The following is a 26,454-nucleotide window of genomic DNA, read 5'->3' on the forward strand; positions in this document are numbered from 1 at the left end:
ATTTCACTTGATTGTTCATTAACACAGCGTAGAGTAATCCCAGAGGCTGTTGAGGAATGTGAACCAGCCATCTACTGTCATTGACTCCAGAGGGGTTAGAGGGATGTGAACTGGCCATCTACTGTCATTGACTCCAGAGGGGTTAGAGAGATGTGAACTGGCCATCTACTGTCATTGACTCCAGAGGGGTTAGAGGGATGTGAACCGGCCATCTACTGTCATTGACTCCAGAGGGGTTAGAGGGATGTGAACCAGCCATCTACTGTCATTGACTCCAGAGGGGTTAGAGAGATGTGAACTGGCCATCTACTGTCATTGACTCCAGAGGGGTTAGAGGGATGTGAACTGGCCATCTACTGTCATTGACTCCAGAGGGGTTAGAGGGATGTGAACTGGCCATCTACTGTCATTGACTCCAGAGGGGTTAGAGGGCAGCAAAAGGTTAGAACCTGTTATGTTGCTTTGTTTACATTTAGATGCGTCAAATGGCTTCTTTTAAATGCCGACGTGATTGGGTTTGCTCTGCGGTGACTTGTCTGTTGACATACCGTACTTGTCTCTCGTGGGTGTGTAACCCTCTCTTGGCCTTCTCTCCCAGCCTGTCCTAACATGTCCTGTCCATGGTGTTTGTTCCAGAGCCCTGGAGACCAACAAGTACAACCACATCACTGCCACCTACTTCCTGCTGGCTGAGAGGATCCTGAGAGAGAAACAGGAGAAGGAGGTCCAGACACGCTCCTCCAGCCCCAGCAACATCAAGGCCCAGTTCAGGTGACACACACACATGCAACACATACAGTTGAAGTCGGAAGTTTACATACACTTAGGTTGGAGTCATTAAAACTCGTTTTTCAACAACTCCTCAAATTTCTTGTTAACAAGCTATACTTTTGTCAAGTCGGTTAGGACATCTACTTTGTGCATGACACAAGTAATTTTTCCAACAATTGTTTACAGATTATTTCACTTATAATTCACTGTATCACAATTCCAGTGGGTCAGAAGTTCACATACACTAAATTGACTGTGCCCTTAATTTTCTGTAATTTTCCAAGCTGTTAATGTTATGGCTTTAGGAGCTATTGATAGTCTAATTGACATCATTTGTGTCAATTGGAGGTGTACCTGTAGATGTATTTCAAGGCCTACCATCAAACTCAGTGCCTCTTAGCTTGACATCATGGGGAAATCAGCCAAGACCCCAGAAAACAAATAGTAGACCTTCACAAGTCTGTTTCATCCTTGGGAGCAATTTCCAAACGCCTGAAGGTACCACGTTCATCTGTACAAACAATAGTACGCAAGTATAAACACCATGGGACCATGCAGCCGTCATAACGCTCAGGAAGGAGACGCGTTCTGTCTCCTAGAGATGAACATACTTTGATGTGAAAACTGCAAATCAATCCCAGAACAACAGCAAAGGACCCTGTGAAGATGCGGGAGGAAACGGGTACAAAAATATCTATATCCACAGTAAAACGAGTCCTATATCAACATAACCTGAAAGGCCGCTCAGCAAGGAAGAAGCCACTGCTCTAAAACCGCCAGACTACGGTTTGCAACTGCACATGGGGACAAAGATCATACTTTTTGGAGAAATGTCCTCTGGTTTGATGAAACAAAAAATAGAACTGTTTGGCCATAATGACCATCGTTATGTTTGGAGGAAAAAGGGGGAGGCTTGCAAGCCGAAGAACACCATCCCAACCATGAAGCCGGGGTGGCAGCATCATGTTGTGGGGGGGCTTTGCTGCAGGAGGGACTGGTGCACTTCACAAAATAGATGGCTTCATGAGGAAGGAAAAGTATGTGGATATATTGAACCAACATCTCAAGATATCAGTCAGGAAGTTAAGGGCTTGGTCGCAAATGGGTCTTCCAAATCGACAATGATCCCAAGCATACTTCCAAAGTTGTGGCAAAATTGCTTAAGGACAACAAAGTCAAGGTATTGGTGTGGCCATCACAAAGCCCTGACCTCAATCCCATAGAAAAATTGTGGGCAGAACTGAGAAAGCGTGTGTGAGCAAGGAGGCCTACAAACCTGACTCAGTTACACCAGCTCTGTCAATAGGAATGGGCCAAAATTCACCCAACGTTTTGTGGGAAGCTTGTGGAAGGCTACCTGAAACATTTGACCCAAGTTAAACAAATTAAAGGCAATGCTACCAAATACTAATTGAGTGTATGTCAACTTCTGACCCACTGGGAATGTGATGAAAGAAATAAAAGCTGAAATAAGTCATTCTCTCTACTATTATTCTGACATTTCACATTCTTAAAATAAAGTGGTGATCCTAACTGACCTAAGACAGGGATTTTTACTAGGATTAAATGTCAGGAATTGTGAAAAACTGAGTTTAAATGTATTTGGCAAAGGTGTATGTAAACTCCCGAATTCAACTGTATATACATGCAACACACACACACACGTGTGACACATACACACAACACCAAAACTATCCCCTCCAGATGAAACCCACCAGATCCAACCACTCTAACTGCAATACCAATGCCTGTTTAATAGCCTACTACACACACTCATCCATTTATTGGGGCCATCCAGATTGTCATAATGATGACGACTCAGTGACTAGGAGGAGGAAGCAGCCAAGGCTCTGACGGTAATTGACCTGTTATGCTTCAGTAGCTGTGGGTGCTGCTCTGCTTGGCGTCGTTGACCGTGGCATTAGGAAGAGAACCCATGCTGTCCTTTCCTCTTGGTCTGGTTCCCATCCTGCCCCCTCCGGTCATGTGATCCCTCAACGTGGTGACAAATGTGTTTTTAAGGCTGACTGCAGTAAATGCTTTGGAGTGACCTAGAAAAGGGAAGTCTGCTTCTCTCTCGGAATATCAAAGCCAGAGAGAGGGAGCAAGACACTCCTTTTGGAGGAAGAAGAGAGGAGAGATCAAACGCATGCAGGCTAAAGCTGCTCCCTCCTGGCCTGCTCGCTATAATCCATTTGGCCAGAAACCCATTGCCAAATGGGGAGAAGGCCCAATTTTAGCTCCTGGGTCGTGGCCCCCTGGGTGCAGGAGCAGAATGTGTGCCAAATCAACTGTAATGTATGGTGCAGCAGTACAGGTTTCTACTGCACATCTACTGTTTCTACTGGCCTGCGCTCCTCAGTTCACTGCACGTTGTTTTTGAGTGTTGTACCGTTCTGTATTTTAACACAGAAACACTGTCAGCGTGTGGCATCAGGCAACATAACAGAAAGAAAAAAAACGTTCTGATAGTGGTTAAATAATTTTTAGGAATAACAACAGAGTACTGTGTATCATGCATGCACATGCCAGTTTATATATGCCCAAAATAGTGACCTGGACAAGAGGACGAATGCTAGGTGTGTTACCACAGTGCCCTCGCGCTCTCTCTCTCTCCGTGCCATCGTGGGCTGAAGCTGAGCTTCATCAGGTAGTTTGCTTCAGGGATTGTAGAGTCTGTCAGGGTCGTCTGAGGTTGTGAGAGTGAATGGAATCTGAGGTGTGTGTCTGAGAGATTCTACTGTCCTTAAGCCTTTTGAAAGCCTGGCTGAATTAACTAGGAGGGTAGCAGAGCAGCAGTAAGGGGCCTGTGGCGACCCGACCCAGGGTTACACATGCACCCGGCAGGCAGCACTACCATGGGATTAATTGTGTTAGATTGCGTGCCGCTGGGACATGCCCGGGCTCCGTCGAGAGGGATCCCCAGCGCTCTGTTCTGTTTGTTTTCTCACTCTGCCATGTCAACAAGGACCTTCTACATTAGAAGAATGTTGACTCACTGAGCTGTTTAGTCAGGTTCAGCAGTTCAGTACTGGATTACACATGAATCATCTGACCTCATTCTAAGATCATACTGTTTATTTTATCTTGGTTTATTTTCTCCTCTGACTCTATGTAAAGTCATTGCAGCGTATACTAACCAGGGGAATAACTCTGGTCTGCTCTCTGCCCTTCCAGGCAGTCCTGGCCGACGAAGATTGACATGCATCAGGACATCGAGGACAGTCTGGCAGCCTCCTCCATCTGCCACGCTGGTGGTCCCCAGTCCCCCGCCCGCAGCGCTGAGAACCTTCTCAACGGACACCGCACCAAAGGCATGCTGGAGCTCCGCAGGGACGAGAGCAACGCAGGGGCCTCCGGTGCCCCTGCCCCCGTTTCTGGGCCCCCTAGAGCTGGGGCCACGGCCCCCACACCCTCCACTTCCTCAGCCAAGCAGCGCAGCTGCCTGTTCAGGGTGGAGGAGGATGAAGAGGAGGAAGAGGACCCTTCCCCTCTGTCCACCCAAGTGATCCTGCGTCGCAGGGCTCCATCCATCACCAACCGGCTGACTTCCAGGAAGAGCGCCCCGCTCCTCAACCAGATCTTTGAGGAGGAGGGTGAGTCGGACGACGACTTCCATATGGACGAGGGGCTGCCACCCAAACTCAGCCGGATAAAGATGAACATCGCTGCTGCTGCAGCGGCCGGGTCGCCGGGCACCACTCAGAAACGCTATCACCGCCGCAAGAGCCAAGGCCGCGGCTCGTCCTGCTCCAGCTCCGAGACCAGCGACGACGACTCAGAGAGCCACCGCCGGCGTCTGGACAAGGACACAGGTTTCACCTACAGCTGGAACCGCAGGGACAGCAGTGAGGGCCCACCTGGGAACTCAGGGGGAAATGGTGGAGGGAGCAGTGGAGGGCAGAGTAAACCCCCCGGGGAGGGGGGCAGCTCAGGTCCAGACAGGGGCAGTCCTCCTGGAGGGGGAGGTGGGGGGAGTAGTGACAATGGAGGGAGTGGTAGTAGTGGGGGAGGAGGTGGTAATGGACAGGGTTCCCCCTCAAGTTGTTCTAACGGCGGCAGTAACCACTCGTCTTCAGGGTCCACGCGGAGACACTGTGCCTCCCGCAGCCCCGGGGCTGCAGAGCTGGTGGAGAGCCTGAAGCTCCTGAGCCTGTGTCTCAGCTCCCAGTTACAGCACAGGGGGAGAAGTGGAGGCCCCGGCCTGGCAGGGGGGATGGGCCAGTTCATCATAGACCCTCAGAACCTGTCAAGCAGCCTGTCAGCTGGCAGCGTCAAGACACAGGAGAGGTCCTCTTGGAAGATGTGCATCGGCTCCAACGGCAGCTTGGACCTGGAGTTAGATACCATCGCTCTGCCCACCACCGCTGTCAACACTCCAAGGGCATACACAGACCAAACGGCAGCAGCACTTAGCGAACTGGCCCTGGCCACCAAGGAGAATAACAAGCTGAACAACCTGAAAAAGAATGTTCTCCAGCTACCTCTGTGTGAAAAGACCATCTCTGTGAACATCCAGCGCAGCCCTAGAGAAGGGCTCCTGTGCACCTCTCAGGCCAGCTGCTGCCAGGTCATATGACACACACTCCCTGGCACCCTCTGACACCACTCTGCCAGTCCAATCTGTCCAACCACAGTCACCGCTGTAGCATACGTCTGACCTCAGAACACCTCACCATCAAAACCTGCCTTCTGCTGTTATCTTAAAAGATTACACTTTTTGTTTTTGTTTGTTCACTAGGACCTATGAGCTGCATGCTGCAGGGGATTCTTTTGTTTTGTTTCTGCTACTATCACTAGCTCCCCTTGGAATGAGCCGAGGTAACAGAACTTAACTAAGTTCTGAGGTGAGTTGGGGTGTTGATGTAAACATAAATATGGATGTGGGTTTGATTTTAGATTAACTATATTTTGGGGTACAAAATACAAACTGTAAGTGGGTAAGTAGAAGCACGTGATAGTTAAAGGGTAAGCACTTAAATTAGATTATTGGTCTATTGTTCAATTCAAGTCCTGATGTTGATGCCCACTAGCAGTGGAATGTAAAGGGTATGCTGGGAGAGGTAGAGGAGAACAAAGATACCAGTCACCATACAGCTGGGAGAGGTAGAGGAGAACAGATACCAGTCACCATACAGCTGGGAGAGGTAGAGGAGAACAGAGATACCAGTCACCATACAGCTGGGAGAGGTAGAGGAGAACAGATGATACCAGTCACCATACAGCTGGGAGAGGTAGAGGAGAACAGACGATACCAGTCACATCAGCTGGGAGAGGTTTAGAGGAGAAACAGGACAGAGATACCAGTCACCCTACAGCTGGGAGAGGTAGAGGAGACACAGAGATTTACCAGTCACCATACAGCTGGGAGAGGTTAGAGGAGTAACAAGATACCAGTCACCCTACAGCTGGAGAGGTAGAGGAGAACGGAGGAGATACCAGTTCACCATACAGCTGAGAGAGGTAGAGAGACCAGGACAGAGATACCAGTCACCATACAGCTGAGGAGAGGTAGAGGAGAACAGAGGATACCAGTCACCATACAGCTGAGCGAGGTAGAGCGAGAACAGATACAGTCACCATACTGAGCTGGGAGGTGGTAGAGGAGAACAGATACCAGTCACCATACACAGCTGGAGAGGTTAGAGTAGAACAGAGATTACCAGTCACCATTACACGCTGATAGAGGTAGAGGAGAACATGACAGCGATACCAGTCACCATTAAGCTGAGAGATTGGTAGAGGAGAACAGGACAGCGATACCAGTCACCATACAGCTGGGAGAGGTAGAGGAGAACGGAGTATACCAGGTCAACATACAGCTGGGAGAGGTAGAGGAGAACAGATACCAGTCACCTTACAGCTGGGAGAGGTAGAGGAGAACAGATACCAGTCACCATACAGCTGGGAGAGGTAAACAGGACAGAGATACCAGTCGCCATACAGCTGGGAGAGGTAGAGGAGGACAGATACCAGTCGCCATACAGCTGGGAGAGGTAGAGGAGGACAGATACCAGTCGCCATACAGCTGGGAGAGGTAGAGGAGGACAGATACCAGTCACCATACAGCTGGGAGAGGTAGAGGAGAACAGATACCAGTCACCTTACAGCTGGGAGAGGTAGAGGAGAACAGATACCAGTCACCATACAGCTGGGAGAGGTAGAGGAGAACAGGACAGAGATACCAGTCACCATACAGCTGGGAGAGGTAGAGGAGAACAGATACCAGTCACCATACAGCTGGGAGAGGTAGAGGAGAACAGATACCAGTCACCATACAGCTGGGAGAGGTAGAGGAGAACAGAGATACCAGTCACCATACAGCTGGGAGAGGTAAACAGGACAGAGATACCAGTCGCCATACAGCTGGGAGAGGTAGAGGAGGACAGATACCAGTCGCCATACAGCTGGGAGAGGTAGAGGAGGACAGATACCAGTCACCATACAGCTGGGAGAGGTAGAGGAGGACAGGGATACAAGTCACCATACAGCTGTGAGAGGTAGAGGAGGACAGATACCAGTCACCATACAGCTGGGAGAGGAGAACAGAGATACCAGTCACCATACAGCTGGGAGAGGTAGAGGAGGACAGGGATACAAGTCACCATACAGCTGGGAGAGGTAGAGGAGAACAGAGATACCAGTCACCATACAGCTGGGAGAGGTAGAGGAGGACAGATACCAGTCACCATACAGCTGGGAGAGGTAGAGGAGGACAGGGATACAAGTCACCATACAGCTGGGAGAGGTAGAGGAGGACAGATACCAGTCACCATACAGCTGGGAGAGGTAGAGGAGAACAGAGATACCAGTCACCATACAGCTGGGAGAGGTAGAGGAGAACAGAGATACCAGTCACCATACAGCTGGGAGAGGTAGAGGAGAACAGATACCAGTCACCATACAGCTGGGAGAGGTAGAGGAGAACAGAGATACCAGTCACCATACAGCTGGGAGAGGTAGAGGAGAACAGAGATACCAGTCACCATACAGCTGGGAGAGGTAGAGGAGAACAGATACCAGTCACCATACAGCTGGGAGAGGTAGACGAGGACAGAGATACCAGTCACCATACAGCTGGGAGAGGTAGAGGAGAACAGAGATACCAGTCACCATACAGCTGGGAGAGGTAGAGGAGAACAGATACCTGTCACCATACAGCTGGGAGAGGTAGACGAGGACAGAGATACCAGTCACCATACAGCTGGGAGAGGTAGAGGAGGACAGAGATACCAGTCACCATACATGGTCCTGGAGGAAGGGAAGTAACCTGTAACCTTCATGTTGATATAAGCTCCTGCCATGTAGTCTTAAAACACAACGACCAACTGAGACAGAAACTTGGTCACTTCTAGAGATGTTTTAATTTGATTCATTGATTAACCTCATTTTACAGCGACAGTGACCTACTGTCTGAAACGTTATTTCACTTTGATATTGCACACAGACAATCTGTTTTATGTTTGTGTTTTTTAAGTGTATGGAATTAAAGATGTATTTTAGATGGCTATACAGCTCTCACTGAATTGATTTTGAAGGCCACATGAATTATTGTTTCCAAAGCGCTGTTGAATAAGTGCTACTTCAACACATCTGGTTTACTTTGGTGTTACTGAGAGCCAGTAACCTGGGAAATAAGGCTTCAGCTCCGTCTTTATTCCAATCTCAATGCACTCGTCTTGAGGCAGAATAAATCAACCTATTTGGGTCAAATACTACTATACTTACTATTGTATAGTGAATACAGGTAGAAGCTGCAATCTTTTAGACACTATTCTAACAGAAAGGGTCATTCATCTGTAATTAGAACTACTGCTGTTCATTTGCAAATTGGGCAACCTCCTGAAATGGTTCAAAGTTCATGACAACGTGTCAAACTGAATGTAAAGTACACTGGTAGACTAGTAGTGTATTTTCTTCCTGCGCTGGGCCTCAAGGAAGCAGGCAAGCAGACCCACACTGATTTGATGTGGTCCTGTTCACATGTTGGTCATGTCCTTGGTTGACCACCTGCCATGTTGAAGTAACATCTTAGAAAATGCATTTTAAGATCAATAGAAGAGCATGAGAATTGAAAAGAAAAATGTACTAATTAATTGAAAACTGCATTGGGTCTCTGTATTCCAGTGGACCCGTGTGCACCCGCCCACGTGTTTGCTTTGTTAGACTGTTTTACTTTCTGTTACTGTAACTGACTGGTCTTCTGACTGGCCTGGCAGGGTGGTCTTCTGACTGGCCTGGCAGGGTGGTCTTCTGACTGGCCTGGCAGGGTGGTCTTCTGACTGGTCTTCTGACTGGGCTGGCGACCATACAAGCTGGCAGGCTGGTCTTCTGACAGGCTGGTTTGTTTGTTTGTTTGTTTGTTTTTAAAGGGTATATGTTGAGTATGTATATATGTTTTAAAAAGTTATATTTTTGAACAATCTGCTGTTTTAAAAATGATTCTGTGTTGAAGTGGGCCCGTGAGTCTTTCGTTGGGGACTAACATGGCAGTGTGTCTCACACCTTACTGGACACTGCAGGGTGAAGGTTTTACATTCAGGATTAGTGGTTCAGTAGAGCACATGCACCTTTCAGGAGAGATTCCTGTCTGTAAGCTTTAAAGGACTGGGCTTAGTAAAGAAGGAAAGAAATGGGGTATGGGGGAGATGTGGGGATATATTTTAAGGGCATTGGCAATAAGCTACGTTGCAGCTATCTGTAAATGAACATATTTTTGTTTTATATTTCAACCCTGTACAGCCTTAGATTGAAAGGCACCTCGGACTAAAAACTAACAGAGAAAGATATCTTGAGTATTTTTTTCTTTTTCTTTTTAAACAAAATATCTGTAAATAGAGATGTAAATATGGTGCTCTATATTTCGACAGCAGAGTGAACCTTTTGGTCCATAGCTGTAAGTATAGCCTTATTAGTAATGGGTGTCTCCAAGAAAAGAACATGATTTTATTCATGTCAGTCAGTCTGACCGTTGTCTTACCCAGATGTAAACAGGTGAATGACATGTGCATGTGTTATATGTTTAACATTATCGATCCAAGGACATGGAGAGAGGAAGAACCATCCACTGAATGTTACTGGACCAAACCATGTACTGGCTAAAAGAAAATGAAAATATGAAATGGCAGAATTATTAAATGTATTATTCTGTAGTTGATACCTGTTGTCAAATGTTACATATAGCTATGGTAATATCCAAAATAAAATGTTGTGGAAAATGACGTCTTATAAATTAGTCTTGTCTTTTCTGTGCTTGTGATGTGTTGATGACACGCCTGTCGCCCAAGTGTGTCTGGGTTCTGTCAGATGCAACTTCGATCACTTGTTGCTAAAGGAATTGACAGAAAATAATCCATTACACTGTACAGTGTCGATCCTAAATGTTGCTCCATGACTGTTTAACCATAACCTTATCTTGTCAACTCTTTACCTCAGAGCTTCATCCAAGAGGTGGATCACTGATCGGTGTGCTGGTAGTTTTCCTGGTGGCCTTGCTTTTAAGATGAATCATCAGCCTAATCTCAATTAATGTCCCAAATGGCACCCTATTCCCTATATAGTGCACTAGTTTGCATGGTCAAAAGTAATGCACTATATATGGAATAGGGTGCCAGTTGGGGCACATGACTTAGAACTCTAATTAGAACAATCTTGGTGCATCACCATGTTCAGACTCCAGAGACTATTCCCTCCAGAGTAGAGACCAGTTAAATATGCAGGCCACAGAGCCCCTCTGCTGAAAGGTATTCTGCCAGGATTTACAACTCCTTATGCTGCTGCCAGAAGACACCAGTAACCCCTGAAGAGCAACTTATATAGAGCCTTCACCTACAGTGCCTTCAGATAATATTCATACCCATTTTGTGTTGCAGCCTGAATTCAAAATGTATTAAATATTTTTTCTGTCACTCATCTACATACAATACCCCATAATTTTATTAAATGGTAGCAAATGTATTAAATTAAATGCAGAATTTTCTTTTAAGTATTCACAACCCTTCTACATTGTAGAACCGCCTTTGGCGACGATTACAGCTTTGAGTCGTCTTGGGTAGGTCTGTATCAGCTTTGCACAACTAGATTTGGGGTTTTTCTCATTCTTCGTTGCAAATTTTCTCAAGCTCTATTAAGTTAGATGGAGAGCGGCGGTAAACAGCAATCTTCAAGTCTTTCCACAGATTTTCAATGGTATTCAAGTTTGGACTTTGGCTGGGCCACTCAAGACTTTCACATTGTTCTGAAGCCATTCCAGTGTTGCTTTGGCTTTATGCTTGGGGTCATTGTCCTGTTGGGACGTAAATCTTTGTTCCTAAGGTCGTTCGCGTTCTGATAAAGGATTTGCCTGTATTTGGCACCATTCATTGTTCACTCCATCCTTAACAATCTCCCAGTTCCCTACTGCTGGAAAGCATCCCCATAGCATGATGCTGCCACCATGCTTCACGATGGGGATGGTGTTAGACTGGTGATGAGCTGTGCCTGGTTTTATCCAGACAAAGCTTTGCATTCAGGCCAAAGAGTTAAAAAATGTACCTTTTTGAAAACTCCTGGCATGCTGTCATGTGCCTTTTTCTCAGGAGTGGCTTCCTTCTGGCCGCTCTCCCATAAAGCCCAGATTGGTGAAGTGCTGTAGAGACTTGTCCTTCTGGCAGGTTCTCCCATCTCAGCCAAGGACAACTCTGTAGTTCTGTCTGATTGGTCATTGGGTTCTTGGTCCCTTCCCTGACCAAGGTCCTTGCCTGTTTGGTTGGCGGACAGCTCTTGGCAGAGTCTGGGTAGTTCCATTTTTAAAATGTTTTATTTCCCAATGATGGAGACCACTGCTCTTGGAAACTTTCAACACTCTAGAACTTGTTTTATACTCTTCCCCAGATATATGCCTCATCACAATTTTATCTCAGAGGTACGGACAGTTCCTTGGACTTTATGGTATAGTTTCTGCACTGTCAACTGTGGGACCTTATATAGACAGGTGTTTCTTTCTAACTCATGGCCAAACAATTGAATTGGTCACAGGTGTCACTACAACTTGATTGGAGTCCATCTCAAGATCAAAAGAAATTGGATGCACTGGAACTCAATTTGGAGTGTCAAAGCATAGGGATTTGAATACTTATGCAAATGATTGTAGATTTCTGTATTTCATTGTCAATAAATGTGCAAACATTTCTAAAAACATGTTTTAACTGTCATTATGGTGTGATGGGTGAGATTTTTCAGATTGTAACAAGAAAATGTGGAATTAGTCAAGCGGTATGAATACTTTCTGAAGGCACTGTACAAATCTATGTCCTCCCAGAGGTAGAGCATGTAGATGGGACACACTAGAGGGATCATCAACTAGATTCAACATAATTACAAATAATTTGCAGACTGCAAATTTACCGCTAGAAGCCAAAACGATAATTTCAAACCTTGTTTACGATCATTTCTCTATTATGCTTGGGAATAGTTGAACAGATTTCCAAAATGTAAATCACTTGGAGCTGATTTCCTAATGTTTTTACAGTCTTGTGTACAACAAAAAAGATGGTGCCTTCAGAAAGTATTCATAGAAAGTGTTGAAAGTTTCCAAGAGCACAGTGGTCTCCATAATTGGGAAATGGAAAAAATATGGAACTATTGGAACTGCCTAGAGCTGACCGCCTGACCAAACTGAGCTACTGGGCAAGAAGGACTTTGGTCAGGGACGTGACCAAGAACCCAATGAACACTGACAGAACTACAGAGTTCCTTGGCTGGGATAGGAAAACCTGCCAGAAGGACAACAGTATCTACAGCACTTCACCAATCTGGGCATTATGGAGAGTGGCCAGACGTAAGCCACTCCTAAGAAAAAGGCACATTACAGCACACCTGGAGTCTGCTAAAAGGCATGTGAAAGACTCGGAGCATAATGCATAAGATTCTGTGGTCTGGTGAAACAAAAATGCAACTCTTTGATCTGAATGCAAAGCACTATGTCTGGAGAAAACCAGGCACAGCTCATCACCTTCCTAACACCATCCCTAATGTGAAGCATGGTGGTGGCAGCAACAATGAATGGAGCCAAATGCAGGTAAATCCTTGATGAGAATCTGCTTCAGAGTGCAAATAACAGACTGGGGAGAATATTTATGTTCCAACAGGACAATGACCCAAGCATACAGCCAAAGCAATGCTGGAATGGCTTCAGAACAAGAATGTGAACATCCTTGAGTGGCCCAGCCAAAGTCCAGACTTGAATCCCATTTAAAATCTGTGGAAACACTTGAATCTCCAAATCCAGATGTGCAAAGCTGATACAGACATACTCAAGACGATCAAGGTGTAATAGCCGCCGAAGGTGCTTGTACAAAGTATTGACTCAGGAGTGTGAATACTTATAGAAATTAGGTATCTGTATTTCATTTTCAATACATTTGTAAAAACTTGTTTTCACTTTGTCATTATGGGGTATTGTGTGTAGATGGGTGGAGAAACCCTGAACTAGAGAATGGAGACACTTGTAAGCGTGTGAAAGATTTTTGTATAGATTTATTTGAGGAAAGGGATGCTAGGTTTGTTTGGTTTCAATAATGCTGTTCTGAACCATTTTTATACACTTTGTGATATTGTGATGGCAAACTGTAGTGTGTATGTACAGTATATAGCATATAAAACAAATCTTGACAGCATCGCATGTCATATCAAAGGCACAAGCCCGCTCTGAGGGGGTCTTCAAGAGTGCATGGACTAATAGCATAAACAACTTAAAAAGAAATCAATGAATTTCCACTCACATACATTCCAAGTATCACTACTTCTGATTGACAGTCATTGATTAGACTGAGTAACAATGACCATGATAGTTGCAGGCTGTGAGGAGTATTTAACATTACGTAGCATACCATGCTTCAGTATGATACAGAGGAGGCTGGTGGGAGGAGCTATAGGAGGACGGGCTCATTGATATAGAATCAGTTAAACGGAATCAGACATGGTTTCCATGTGTTCAATATGTTCCATTAATTCCATTCCAGTCTTTACAATTTCTCTGTAGCATACTGAAGCACCACCATAGATAATTACATCTTTCCTATGTCCATGTGTAGTATCACTATGGATCAGAAAATACCCTGGATGTGTGGCTCTGTGTGGCTCAGGCGGTAGAGCATGGCGCTTGCAACGCCAAGGATCGTGGGTATGATTCCTGCTGGGGCCACTAATAAGTAAAATGTATGCATGACTAAGTCAATTTGGATAAAAGTGTCTGCTTAATGGCATATATTATACTCTGGCAATACTATGTAAACGTTTCAAGGACCTCAATGCTATAGAGCACATCATTATGCCAGAATTCCTAAGACTTTCACGTGTTTAGTCCTCCATTTTGAAAGTAGTTCTACTTAACGTCTCTGACAGACCTACTGATACTGGATGTAGCCCTGCCCCTAACTGACTATAGTGGCTTTTAAGCAAAGCTGTTGGTCTAAAACTCTGTCTAATGTGAAAACCTATTTTTGAAAAGTAATTCATGTCATCTGGTGGTGGAATACTGTCTGGATATAATTACCATAGGCCATCTATCTCAAACTGAACCGCCTCCACCAATTCCATAATGGCCATATGAACATGAAAAGTCTATGTAACACAGCATACCCTCAACCGCATCCATACACCTTCAATGACCTATTATTCAACGCCTTAACCAGGGCCTGACGTTCAGGGCTGGTCCGGGTTGGTTTTGGAAACCCTCCGGGCCAGTTGATCATCCCGGTCAGTTGCCACTTGGGCCAGTGAAAAAAAATATTGTAAAAATGCTATATTTAATCTTAGGCTATGTAATAAAGAATTCCTGAAGCTGTGAGTTCGTTATGTTGATTATTTATCACACGCGCGCCATAAACTACACATTAAGCCGAGCTTGAGATTGTTGTGTGGAGCAGCTCACTGAAGACCGATAGCTGTAGGAAACATCTTCAAAGTTATGATAAATACCAATAAATGCTAAGGCAAGAATGGGTATGCAAACCAGGAATAAAAAGTTCCGTCTTGGTAGAATATTTGTTTTGCGCAATTGTCATCATAGAATAGCCAAACCTGATAATCAGACATTTCTACGATGCTATTTGGTCCTAGAAAAGTCCTTGAAGGTAGCCGATTTATTAGTTTTACTGCAATATAATTATTATATCATTATCATTTCTGATCAGTTTTTGTTCGAGATCTATCCGCTTTCATTTGTTTTTCGCGCTAGTCTGTTGCTCTCTTTGCGGTAAAACCACGTGCAGTTATTATGAGCAGGAAAACCAGTGGAACGCTGGCTTCACCTTCCATACAAATCGTTCCATTACAAAGGGAAACCGATTTTTGCTCACTTTGTTTTAAAACATGATACATTAACCCCTCAATTACTCTTCAACATTTCAAATGGTGAGACTGACTAGCTGCCACAGACTTCATTAGTGTGTTTGTGTTGGGAGCATCTACATACAGTCTATTTAGTCAGGCAATGTCCGCTTTATTCTGACATGTTTTAGAATGTCAAATATTTTTATGTCATTGCATAATGCCATTTGGAAGGCTTAATAAAACATGCATTATTCTAAGTTGTCATGCATACTTTTTTGCTTACATGTTTTGGGGGGATTTTTTTCTATAGGCTATGACAACAATTCAATATAAAAATGTAGGTCCTTGAAAATTACAATTAATTACTTTTTAAAAAATCATTGAATTTGACTTCCCAATGTCTGTCTGAATCCTGTAGGCTACTTGCTCAGTCCAAATGAAAGATAAAATCACTAGCTCTTGAATTTATGCGCACATCATTCGCTTGCCTGCCAGATGTTGAAACGTGCCAGTATTTCTTTCATTCGGCCCAGTGTGCGTTGGCAAATTGACCTGAATGTCAAGCCCTGCCTTATAAATACATTGCTACGTACCAAATGTATGTTAACAGTGGTTTACGGAGGACATTAACATAAAGTCTTGTTCTCTGGTCTGATCTGAATCTTGAGTTTAGAGGCTAGTCTTCATGGTTGTTTTAATCACATACAGTAATGTTCTATAGACATCTGCAGGTAATACACTACACTCCGCAAAACAAACAGAAATACCTGGCAACAGGGCAGAGGCATAGAGCATAAAACCACAAAACCGTTTATATATAAAAAGACTGATATTTTATGCATAAATAAGCTTTGAGCTAATTGTGGTGTTGTAAAGAAAACAGTCTATTTGAACCATCTGAAGTGAATCTTTCTTCGTTTGGAGGGCATCTTCCATCTGGAGTTTAGCCTATCTTCGTCTTGTCAGTATCTGAACGATCGGCCTCTTCTCTCCATCACTTAGCAGTTTTTGGGATCCCCGAGGCCTCCAGCATTTTCTGTAACAGTGTAAAATGTGATTAATATCTCTTATGTGCTACCAAACTGCCACATGAAATAAAGGCTAGCTGTTAGGCCTATTATTGGGGATATCATACAAACAGAATACATGCTCCATAGAATGAATACATTGTCCTCTGTAGCTCAGTTGGTAGCTTTTGAAACGGCAATAAAAGTGCAGTAACTTGTGTCGGCTGTGGTATTTTGGATGCAGTATTTGCAAGACTAACTGCAGGGTACTACGCTTCGATCACAGCGACAGCGTCATTACATTTTGGTACACCAGAATAACCTTCATTTCCAAGGAAACGCTGCGTTTGCCTTGCAGCCTTGCAGAGGCAGTTGCAGTGCGTTCGGTTTGGTGCATCAGTCGGATTTATCGAACTTATGCGTCAATTTGTCCTCGTAGACGGCTTGACAGAAATGGTAGCAGAAGGTACATGTTGAACTTTGTTACATACATATCCAGATGATGCTGCGTACTATTCTGCTCAATGAGGCTGTCGGTGTGTTGGAAGCGTAACTGCAGTTACAATGCAAAAGTACTGCAGTAAAAAAATTATATAGAATTTTGGACACAGTATTTGCAGCATACTGCAGTTATACTGCACTCTGATTGCAATCTTTTTCTATAAGGGAGAGCATGTCGCTGTAACGTCAAGGTAGTGGGTTCCATCTCTGGGACCATCCATACTTAAAATGTATGCACGCATGACTAAGTCGCTTTGGATAAACGAGTCTGCTAAATGGCATAAATTATTATATATAAATATGAAAGCTTTTCAGTGTTGGAGCAGCTTTTTAAAATAAAAACAAACATAAGCACACTGTTAGCTTGCTTTAACAAATATACAGAGCTCTCCTCTCTCTCTAAATGACATTAAGCCTCCCGAGGAGGAAACCAGAGCTTTAAAACAGCATTACATCTCCAAATTACAGTGCTTCTGGAACCCCTTAACAAGACCTGGAGATCTTCACCAGATTTAGTTCTTATTTTAAAATAGAATACTTTTCTACAACACAGGCCTTCTCCCCAGACGCTAATCTCAGCTGAGTTACATTTAATCAATTCATTCCACTGCCTCCAGCGCACCCGAGCAAATTACATTCTGGGTTCAAATGTGTTACGTGCAATTAACGTTTCAATCCAACACACGGATCAATGGGAGAGTTTCTTTGCTGATGGAAGTCTTTTTATTCATAGTGGATTCCATAAGGGGAGAGCAGGGTTAAATACATAGACCTACGGTTCCCCACAGGGATAGAATGTGGTGGATTGTACTCAACACCCAGCCCAGGCTAATCTACTGCAGCTACTTGTTCTGGAAAACCAAATGGACAGTCACATTAATAGTGTGTCATGATCTGTAAATGCAGTCTGTATTTATGCTGTTGTTTGCGCTTGCCGGAACATTCTGAGGTTGTCCTTCTGACAGACTTGTTTGCACTTGTTGTTGTAGTTGCCATAACTACAGTGCAACGAAAAACACAGACGGACACACACACTCGCGCCACAGAGAACCTTCATCTCATTTGTAACAACAGCAGTAACAGAAATCAAACTCCTCTTGCTCAGAGACTTGTTCAATGCCTGCCAGGAGACATACAAAGTCCTCTCTGAGGGATGCCCATGGCAATAAATGATGCCTTCACACCACTTGAGTGAGTGAGAGAGAGAGAGAGAGAGAGAGAGAGAGAGAGAGAGAGAGAGAGAGAGAGAGAGAGAGAGAGAGAGAGAGAGAGAGAGAGAGAGAGAGAGAGAAGGCTGGCAATGAGGTAGAGAGAGAGGAGGGAGGAGAGGGGCAGGCAGTGAGGTAGAGAAAGAGGGGGGATGGGAAGTCCACAGTCATGTTGTAACAAAGCTCCAGCACACTGCACTGTACAGACCCCTCCCTCCTACAGCCAGCCCCTCTCCCTGTAGTATACACTAGTAAGTCAACTAATTGCCTGGTTTTCCAGCATGTTGAGCTAATTGCCTAGGCATGTTAGTATTGATCATGTAGGAGGAAGGCTGAAGCAGAGGGCTTTATAAAGCATCCCCAGCAGGCTGACAGGGAGGGCCTCTCTCTCACACTGCACTGCTCAGGTTGTGGCCTATTTACTAGGATATACCTCCCTCCCACTGCAGTCAAGTTCACTCACTGCACTGTAGAAACAGATGCAACGCATATCCATATTCACGACTGCTCACACAGCTCGTATGCCCCATTTTCATCCCATCTTTTATTCCTCTCTACACTGGGCCCCAACTTCCCTGGACTATCAGGCTGCAGTAACAAGCCTCTCTCCTGATGATGAACGTCCCTGGACTATCAGGCTGCAGTAACAAGCCTCTCTCCTGATGATGAACGTCCCTGGACTTTCAGGCTGCAGTAACAAGCCTCTCTCCTGATGATGAACGTCCCTGGACTATCAGGCTGCAGTAACAAGCCTCTCTCCTGATGATGAACGTCCCTGGACTATCAGGCTGCAGTAACAAGCCTCTCTCCTGATGATGAACGTCCCTGGACTATCAGGCTGCAGTAACAAGCCTCTCTCCTGATGATGAACGTCCCTGGACTATCAGGCTGCAGTAACAAGCCTCTCTCCTGATGATGAACGTCCCTGGACTATCAGGCTGCAGTAACAAGCCTCTCTCCTGATGATGAACGTCCCTGGACTATCAGGCTGCAGTAACAAGCCTCTCTCCTGATGATGAACTTCAAGTCAATCCCACAGAGAGAGAAGTGTAGTTGGACAGCAGCTAGCAGTTTCTCTCTGAGCTGGCCTGTCTCTCTGACTGTCTGAGGTGACAGAGGTCCTCGATGACTCAGCCATCATCCCACATCACCACTCCTGTGTCTGTGACATCATGCCTGGCCAGGCTCACACCAGATAGACAGAGATGCAAGCAGGCTCAGGAACACAACACACACACACCACTGGACTCCTCACACTCAAAATACACATTCACTGACAAGGTGCTCTGCCCTGGACTAAGGGTAATCTGGCCTGGACTAAGCCTGGACTAAGGGTCTTCTGTACAGTATCTGTCTTTGTGGCCTTCTGTCTCTATAGTACAGTATCTGTCTCGCTCTTTCTATAGTACAGCATCTGTTTCTCTATAGTACAGCATCTCTATAGTACAGCATGTCTCTCTATAGTACAATATATGTCTCTCTGTAGTACAGTATCTGTCTCTTTATAGTACCGTGCCTTGCAAAAGTATTCATCCCTCTTGGCGTTTTTCCTATTTTGTTGCATTACAACCTGTAATTTAAATTGATTTTTATTTGAATTTCATGTAATGGACATACACAAAATTGTCCAAATTTGTTAAGTGAAATGAAAAAAATTACTTGTTTCAAACAATGTTAAAAAATAAAAAACGGAAAAGTGGAGCGTGCGTATGTATTCACCCCCTTTGCTACGAAGCCCCTAAATAAGATCTGGTGCAACCAATTACTTCAGAAGTCACATAATTAGTTAAATAAAGTCCACCTGTGTGCAATCTAAGTGTCACATTATCTCAGTATATACATACATATACATATATACACTGCTCAAAAAAATAAAGGGAACACTTAAACAACACAATGTAACTCCAACTCAATCACACTTCTGTGAAATCAAACTGTCCACTTAGGAAGCAACACTGATTGACAATACATTTCACATGCTGTTGTGCAAATGGAATAGACAACAGGTGGAAATTATAGGCAATTAGCAGGTGGGGACCACAGACAACTCAGTTCCTATGCTTCCTGGCTGATGTTTTAGTCACTTTTGAATGCTGGCGGTGCTTTCACTCTAGTGGTAGCATGAGACGGAGTCTACAACCCACACAAGTGGCTCAGGTAGTGCAGCTCATCCAGGATGGCACATCAATGCGAGCTGTGGCAAGAAGGTTTGCTGTGTCTGTCAGCGTAGTGTCCAGAGCATGGAGGCGCTACCAGGAGACAGGCCAGTACATCAGGAGACGTGGAGGAGGCCGTAGGAGGGCAACAACCCAGCAGCAGGACCGCTACCTCCACCTTTGTGCAAGGAGGAGCAGGAGAAGCACTGCCAGAGCCCTGCAAAATGACCTCCAGCAGGCCACAAATGTGCATGTGTCTGCTCAAACGGTCAGAAACAGACTCCATGAGGGTGGTATGAGGGCCCGACGTCCACAGGTGGGGGTTGTGCTTACAGCCCAACACCGTGCAGGACGTTTGGCATTTGCCAGAGAACACCAAGATTGGCAAATTCGCCACTGGCGCCCTGTGCTCTTCACAGATGAAAGCAGGTTCACACTGAGCACGTGACAGAAGTGACAGAGTCTGGAGACACCGTGGAGAACGTTCTGCTGCCTGCAACATCCTCCAGCATGACCGGTTTGGCGGTGGGTCAGTCATGGTGTGGGGTGGCATTTCTTTGGGGGGCTGCACAGCCCTCCATGTGCTCGCCAGAGGTAGCCTGACTGCCATTAGGTACCGAGATGAGATCCTCAGACCCCTTGTGAGACCATATGCTGGTGCGGTTGGCCCTGGGTTCCTCCTAATGCAAGACAATGCTAGACCTCATGTGGCTGAAGTGTGTCAGCAGTTCCTGCAAGAGGAGGGCATTGATGCTATGGACTGGCCCACCCGTTCCCCAGACCTGAATCCAATTGAGCACATCTGGGACATCATGTCTCGCTCCATCCACCAACGCCACGTTGCACCACAGACTGTCCAGGAGTTGGCGGATGCTTTAGTCCAGGTCTGGGAGGAGATTCCTCAGGAGACCATCCGCCACCTCATCAGGAGCATGCCCAGGCGTTGTAGGGAGGTCATACAGGCACGTGGAGGCCACACACACTACTGAGCCTCATTTTTACTTGTTTTAAGGACATTACATCAAAGTTGGATCAGCCTGTAGTGTGGTTTTCCACTTTAATTTTGAGTGTGACTCCAAATCCAGACCTCCATGGGTTGATAAATTGGATTTCCATTGATTATTTTTGTGTGATTTTGTTGTCAGCACATTCAACTATGTAAAGAAAAAAGTATTTAATAAGATTATTTCTTTCATTCAGATCTAGGATGTGTTGTTTAAGTGTTCCCTTTATTTTTTTGAGCAGTTATAATATATATACACATACACACACATATAGATACATACACACACACACACATATATATATATATATACACACACACACACACACACACACACAGTGGGGAGAACAAGTATTTGATACACTGCCGATTTTGCAGGTTTTCCTACTTACAAAGCATGTAGAGGTCTGTAATTTTTATCATAGGTACACTTCAACTGTGAGAGACGGAATCTAAAACAAAAATCCAGAAAATCACATTGTATGATTTTTAAGTAATTAATTTGCATTTTATTGCATGACATAAGTATTTGATCACCTACCAACCAGTAAGAATTCCGGCTCTCCAGATCTGTTAGTTTTTCTTTAAGAAGCCCTCCTGTTCTCCACTCATTACCTGTATTAACTGCACCTGTTTGAACTATGTTCCACCCCCCACACATGCAGTGACAGCACCTGGCTTAAATGGTGCTTCTAGAGGCAAAACCTCTCTCATCGTCACTCAATGCCTAGGCTTATCTCCACTGTACTCACATCCTACCATACCCCTTGTCTGTAAATTATGCTTTAACTATTCTTCCACGCCCAGAAACCTGCTCCTTTTACTCCCTGTTCCGAACGCACTAGACGACCAGTTCTTTTAGCCTTTAGCCGTACTCTTATCCTACTCTTCCTCTGTTCCTCTGGTGATGTAGAGATTAATCCAGGCCCTGCAGTGCCTAGCTCCACTCCTATTCCCCAGGCGCTCTCATTTGTTGACTTCTGTAACCGTAAAAGCCTTGGTTTCATGCATGTTAACATTAGAAGCCTCCTCCCTAAGTTTGTTTTACTCACTGCTTTAGCACACTCCTCCAACCCGGATGTCCTAGCCGTGTCTGAATCCTGGCTTAGGAAGCCCACCAAAAATCCTGACATTTCCATCCCCAACTATAACATTTTCTGACAAGATAGAACTGCCGAAGCGGGCGGAGTTAGCCTGCAGAGTTCTGTCATACTATCCAGGTCTGTGCCCAAACAATTTGAGCACCTACTTTTAAAAATCTCCCTTTCCAGAAACAAGTCTCTCACCGTTGCCGCTTGTTATAGACCCCCCTCGGCCCCCAGTTGTGCCCTGGACACCATATGTGAATTGATCGCCCCCCATCTATCTTCAGAGTTCGTACTGTTAGGTGACCTAAACTGGGACATGCTTAACACCCCGGCCATCCTACAATCTAAGCTAGATGCCCTAAATCTCACTCAAATGATCAAGGAACCTACCAGGTACAACCCTAAATCCGTAACCATGGGCACCCTTTTAGACATCATCCTGACCAACCTGCCCTCTAAATACACCTCTGCTGTCTTCAACCAGGATCTCAGAGATCACTGCCTCATTGCCTGCATCCGTACTGGGTCCGTGGTGAAACGACCACCCCTCATCACTGTCAAACGCTCCCTAAAACACTTCAGCAAGCAGGCCTTGCTAATCGACCTGGCCCGGGTATCCTGGAAGGATATTGACCTCATCCCGTCAGTAGAGGATGCCTGGTTTCTCTTAAAAGTGCTTTCATCTCCATCTTAAATAAGCATGCCTCATTCAAAAAATGTAGAACTAAGAACAGGTAAAGACTTGACTTCCCTTGCCCAGCACAAAAACATCCTGTGGCGTTCTGCATTAGCATCGAATAGCCCCCGCAATATGCAACTTTTCAGGGAAGTCAGGAACCAATATACTCAGTCAGTTAGGGAAGCTAAGGCTAGCTTTTTCAAAACAGAGATTTGCTGTAGCACTAATTCCAAAAAGTTTTGGGACACTAAAGTCCATGGAGAATAAGAGCACCAGCTGCCCACTGCACTGAGGAAAGGAAACACTGTCACCACCGATAAATCTACGATAATCGCTAATTTCAATAAGCCTTTTTCCACAGCTGGCCATGCTTTTCACCTGGCTACCCCTACCCTGGCCAACATCTCAGCACCCCCTGCAGCAACTTGCCCAAACCCCCCGCTTCTCCTTCACCCAAATCCAGACAGCCGATGTTCTGAAAGAACTGCAAAATCTGGATCCCTACAAATCAGCTAGGCTAGACAATCTGGACCCTCTTTATAAAATTATTCGCCAAAATTGTTGCAACCCCTATTACTAGCCTATTCAACCTCTCGTGTCGTCTGAGATCCACAAAGATTAGAAAGCTGCCGCGGTCATCCCTCTCTTCAAAGGGGGAGACACTCTCAACCCAAACTGTTATAGATCTATATCCATCCTGCCCTGCCTTTCTAAAATCTTCAAAAGCCAAGTTAATGAACAGATCACCGACCATTTCGAATCCCACCGTGCCTTCTCCACTATGCAAGCTGGTTTCCGAGCTGGTCATGGGTGCATCTCAGCCACGCTCAAGGTCCTAAACGATATCATAACCGCCATCGATAAAAGACAGTACTGTGCAGCCGTCTTCATCGATCTGGCCAAGGCTTTCGACTCGGTCAATCACCGCATTCTTATCGGCAGACTCAATAGCCTTGGCTTCTCAAATGACTGCCTCGCCTGGTTCACCAACTACTTCTCAGATAGAGTTCAGTGTGTCAAATCGGAAGGCCTGTTGTCCGGACTCTGGCAGTCTCTATGGGGGTGCCACAGGGTTCAATTCTCGAGCCAAAGAAGGTACTCTGGTCAGATGAGACTAAAATTGAGCTTTATAACCATCAAGGAAAACGCTACGTCGGGCGCAAACTCAACACCTCTCATCACCCCGAGAATTCTATCCCCACAGTGAAGCATGGTGGTGGCAACATCATGCTGTGGGGATGTTTTTCCATCAGCAGGGACTGGGAAACTGGTCAGAATTGAAGGAATGGCGCTAAATACAGGGAAATTCTTGAGGGAAACCTGTTTCAGTCATCCAGAGATTTGAGACTGGGGCGGAGGTTCACCTTCCAGCAGGACAATGACCCTAAGCATACTGCTAAAGCAACACTCGGTGGTTTAAGGGGAAACATTTAAAATGTCTTGGAATGGCCTAGTCAAAGTCCAGACCTCAATCCAATTGAGAATCTGTGGTATGACTTAAAGATTGCTGTACACCAGTGGAACCCATCCAACTTGAAGGAGCTGGAGAAGATTTGCCTTGAAGAATGGGCAAAAATCCCAGTGGCTAGATGTGCCAAGCTTATAGAGACATACCCCAAGAGACTTGCAGCTGTAATTGCTGACTTTAGGGGGGGTGAATAGTTATGGACACTCAAGTTCTGTCTTATTTCTTTGTTTCACAAAAAATATTATGCATATTCAAAGTGGTAGGCATGTTGTGCAAATTAAATGATACCACCTAGAAAAAAAAAAAGATTTTTGGGGGGGGTTTGTAAGGCAACAAAATAGGAAAAATGACAACGGGGTGAATACTTTCGCAAGCCAATGTATATAAACTAAGCAACAACAAAAAAATGTCCCGTTTTCAGGACCCTGTCTTTCAAAGATAATTCATAAAAATCCAAATAACTTCACAGATTTTCATTGTAAAGGGTTTAAACACCCATGCTTGTTCAATGAACCCTAAACAATTATTGAACATGCACCTGTGGATCAGTCGTTAAGACACTAACAGCTTACAGACGGTAGGCAAATAAGGTCACAGTTATGAAAACTTAGGACACTAAAGAGGCCTTTCTACTGACTCTGAAAAACACCAAAAGAAAGATGCCCAGGGTCGCTGCTCATCTGCGTGAACGTGCCTTAGGCATGCTGCAAGGAGGCATGAGGACTGCAGATGTGGCCAGGGCAATACATTGAAATGTCCGTACTGTGAGACACCTAAGACAGCACTACAGGGATACAGGGTGGACAGCTGATCATCCTCCCAGTGGCAGACCACGTGTAACAACACCTGCACAGGATCGGTACATCCGAACATCACACCTGCGGGACAGGTAAAGGATGGCAACAACAACTTCCCAAGTTACACCAGGAACGCACAATCCCTCCATCAGTGCTCAGACTGTCCACAATAGGCTGAGAGAGGCTGGACAGAGGGCTTGTAGGCCTGTCGTAGGCAAGTCTTCACCAGACATCACCGGCAACAACGTCACCTATGGGCACAAACCCACCGTCGCTGGACCAGACAAGACTGGCAAAAAGTGCTTTTCACTGACGAGTTGTGGTTTTGTCTCACCGGGTGTGATGGTCGGATTCGCGTTTATCGTCGAAGTAATGAGTGTTACACCAAGGCCTGTACTCTAGAGCGGGATCGAGGTGGAGGGTCCGTCATGGTCTGGTGTGTCACAGCATCATCAGACTGAGCTTGTTGTCATTGCAGGCAATCTCAAAACTGTGCGTTACAGGGAAGACATCCTCCTCCCTCATGTGGTACCCTTCCTGCAGGCTCATCCTGACATGACCCTCCAGCATGACAATACCACCAGCCATACTGCTCATTCTGTGGATGGTTTCCTGCAAGACAGGAATGTCAGTGTTCTGCCATGGCCAGCAAAAAGCCCGGATCTCAATCCCATTGAGCACGTCTGGGACCTGTTGGATCGGAGGGTGAGGGCTAGTGCCATTTCCCCCAGAAATGTCTGGGATCTTGCAAGTGCCTTGGTGGAAGAGTGGGGTAACATCTCACAGCAAGAACTGGCCAATCTGGTGCAGTCCATGAGGAGGAGATGCACTGCAGTACTTACTGCAGCTGGTGGACACACCAGATATCGACTGTTACTTTTGATTTTGACCTCCCCTTTGTTCAGGGACACATTATTCAATTTCTGTTAGTCACATGTCTGTGGAACTTGTTCAGTTTATGTCTCAGTTGTTGAATCTTATGTTCATACAAATATTTACACGTTAAGTTTGCTGAAAATAAACGCAGTTGACAGTGAGAGGATGTTTCTTTTTTGCTGAGTTTAAATCTCCTCTCTATATAGTACAGCATCCGTCTCTCCTCTGTATTAGAGGTCGACCGATTAATCTGAATGGCCGATAATCGGTAATCGGCATTTTTGGACACCGATTACATTGCACTCCACGAGGAGACTGCGTAGCAGGCTGTCTACCTGTTACGCGAGTGCAGCAAGGAGCCAAGGCAAGTTGCTAGCTAGCATTAAACTTATCTTATAAAAAAAAGTCTTCACATAATCACTCGTTAACTACACATGGTTGATGATATTACTAGTTTATCTAGCTTGTCCTGAGTTGCATATAATCGATGCGATGCCTGCTAATTGATCATCGAATCACAGCCAACTTCGCCAAACGGGTGATGATTTAACAAGCGCATTCGTGAAAAAAAGCAGTCGTTGCACCAA

General features: G+C 45.3%; 2 protein-coding genes and 1 long non-coding RNA gene across 3 annotated transcripts in view; 2 read left to right on the top strand and 1 right to left on the bottom strand.

Moving 5' to 3' along the window:
* Positions 1–5,480, top strand: part of LOC115184991 (SNF-related serine/threonine-protein kinase) — a 59,862-nt gene extending 54,382 nt beyond the window's left edge. Inside the window, exons 5-6 of the mRNA XM_029745583.1 lie at positions 637–771; positions 3,949–5,480. Of these exons, the coding sequence (XP_029601443.1) occupies positions 637–771; positions 3,949–5,350 (1,537 nt within the window). The 3' untranslated portion in view covers positions 5,351–5,480. The remainder of the gene's footprint in view (positions 1–636; positions 772–3,948) is intronic.
* Positions 5,481–7,713: 2,233 nt separating this feature from the next.
* On the top strand, positions 7,714–9,999 carry LOC115184998 (uncharacterized). Its single transcript, XR_003874712.1, has 2 exons — positions 7,714–9,056; positions 9,110–9,999. It is a non-coding gene; the product is annotated as an uncharacterized LOC115184998 (long non-coding RNA).
* A 3,268-nt stretch (positions 10,000–13,267) lies between these two features.
* Positions 13,268–26,454, bottom strand: part of LOC115185005 (anoctamin-10-like) — a 41,915-nt gene continuing 28,728 nt past the window's right edge. Inside the window, exon 13 of the mRNA XM_029745602.1 lies at positions 13,268–16,120. Coding sequence (XP_029601462.1) covers positions 16,079–16,120 — 42 coding nt within the window. The 3' untranslated portion in view covers positions 13,268–16,078. The remainder of the gene's footprint in view (positions 16,121–26,454) is intronic.

The sequence above is a fragment of the Salmo trutta genome, chromosome 3 (genome assembly GCF_901001165.1).
Source record: "Salmo trutta chromosome 3, fSalTru1.1, whole genome shotgun sequence".
In the NCBI taxonomy this organism is placed as follows: Eukaryota; Metazoa; Chordata; class Actinopteri; order Salmoniformes; family Salmonidae; genus Salmo; species Salmo trutta.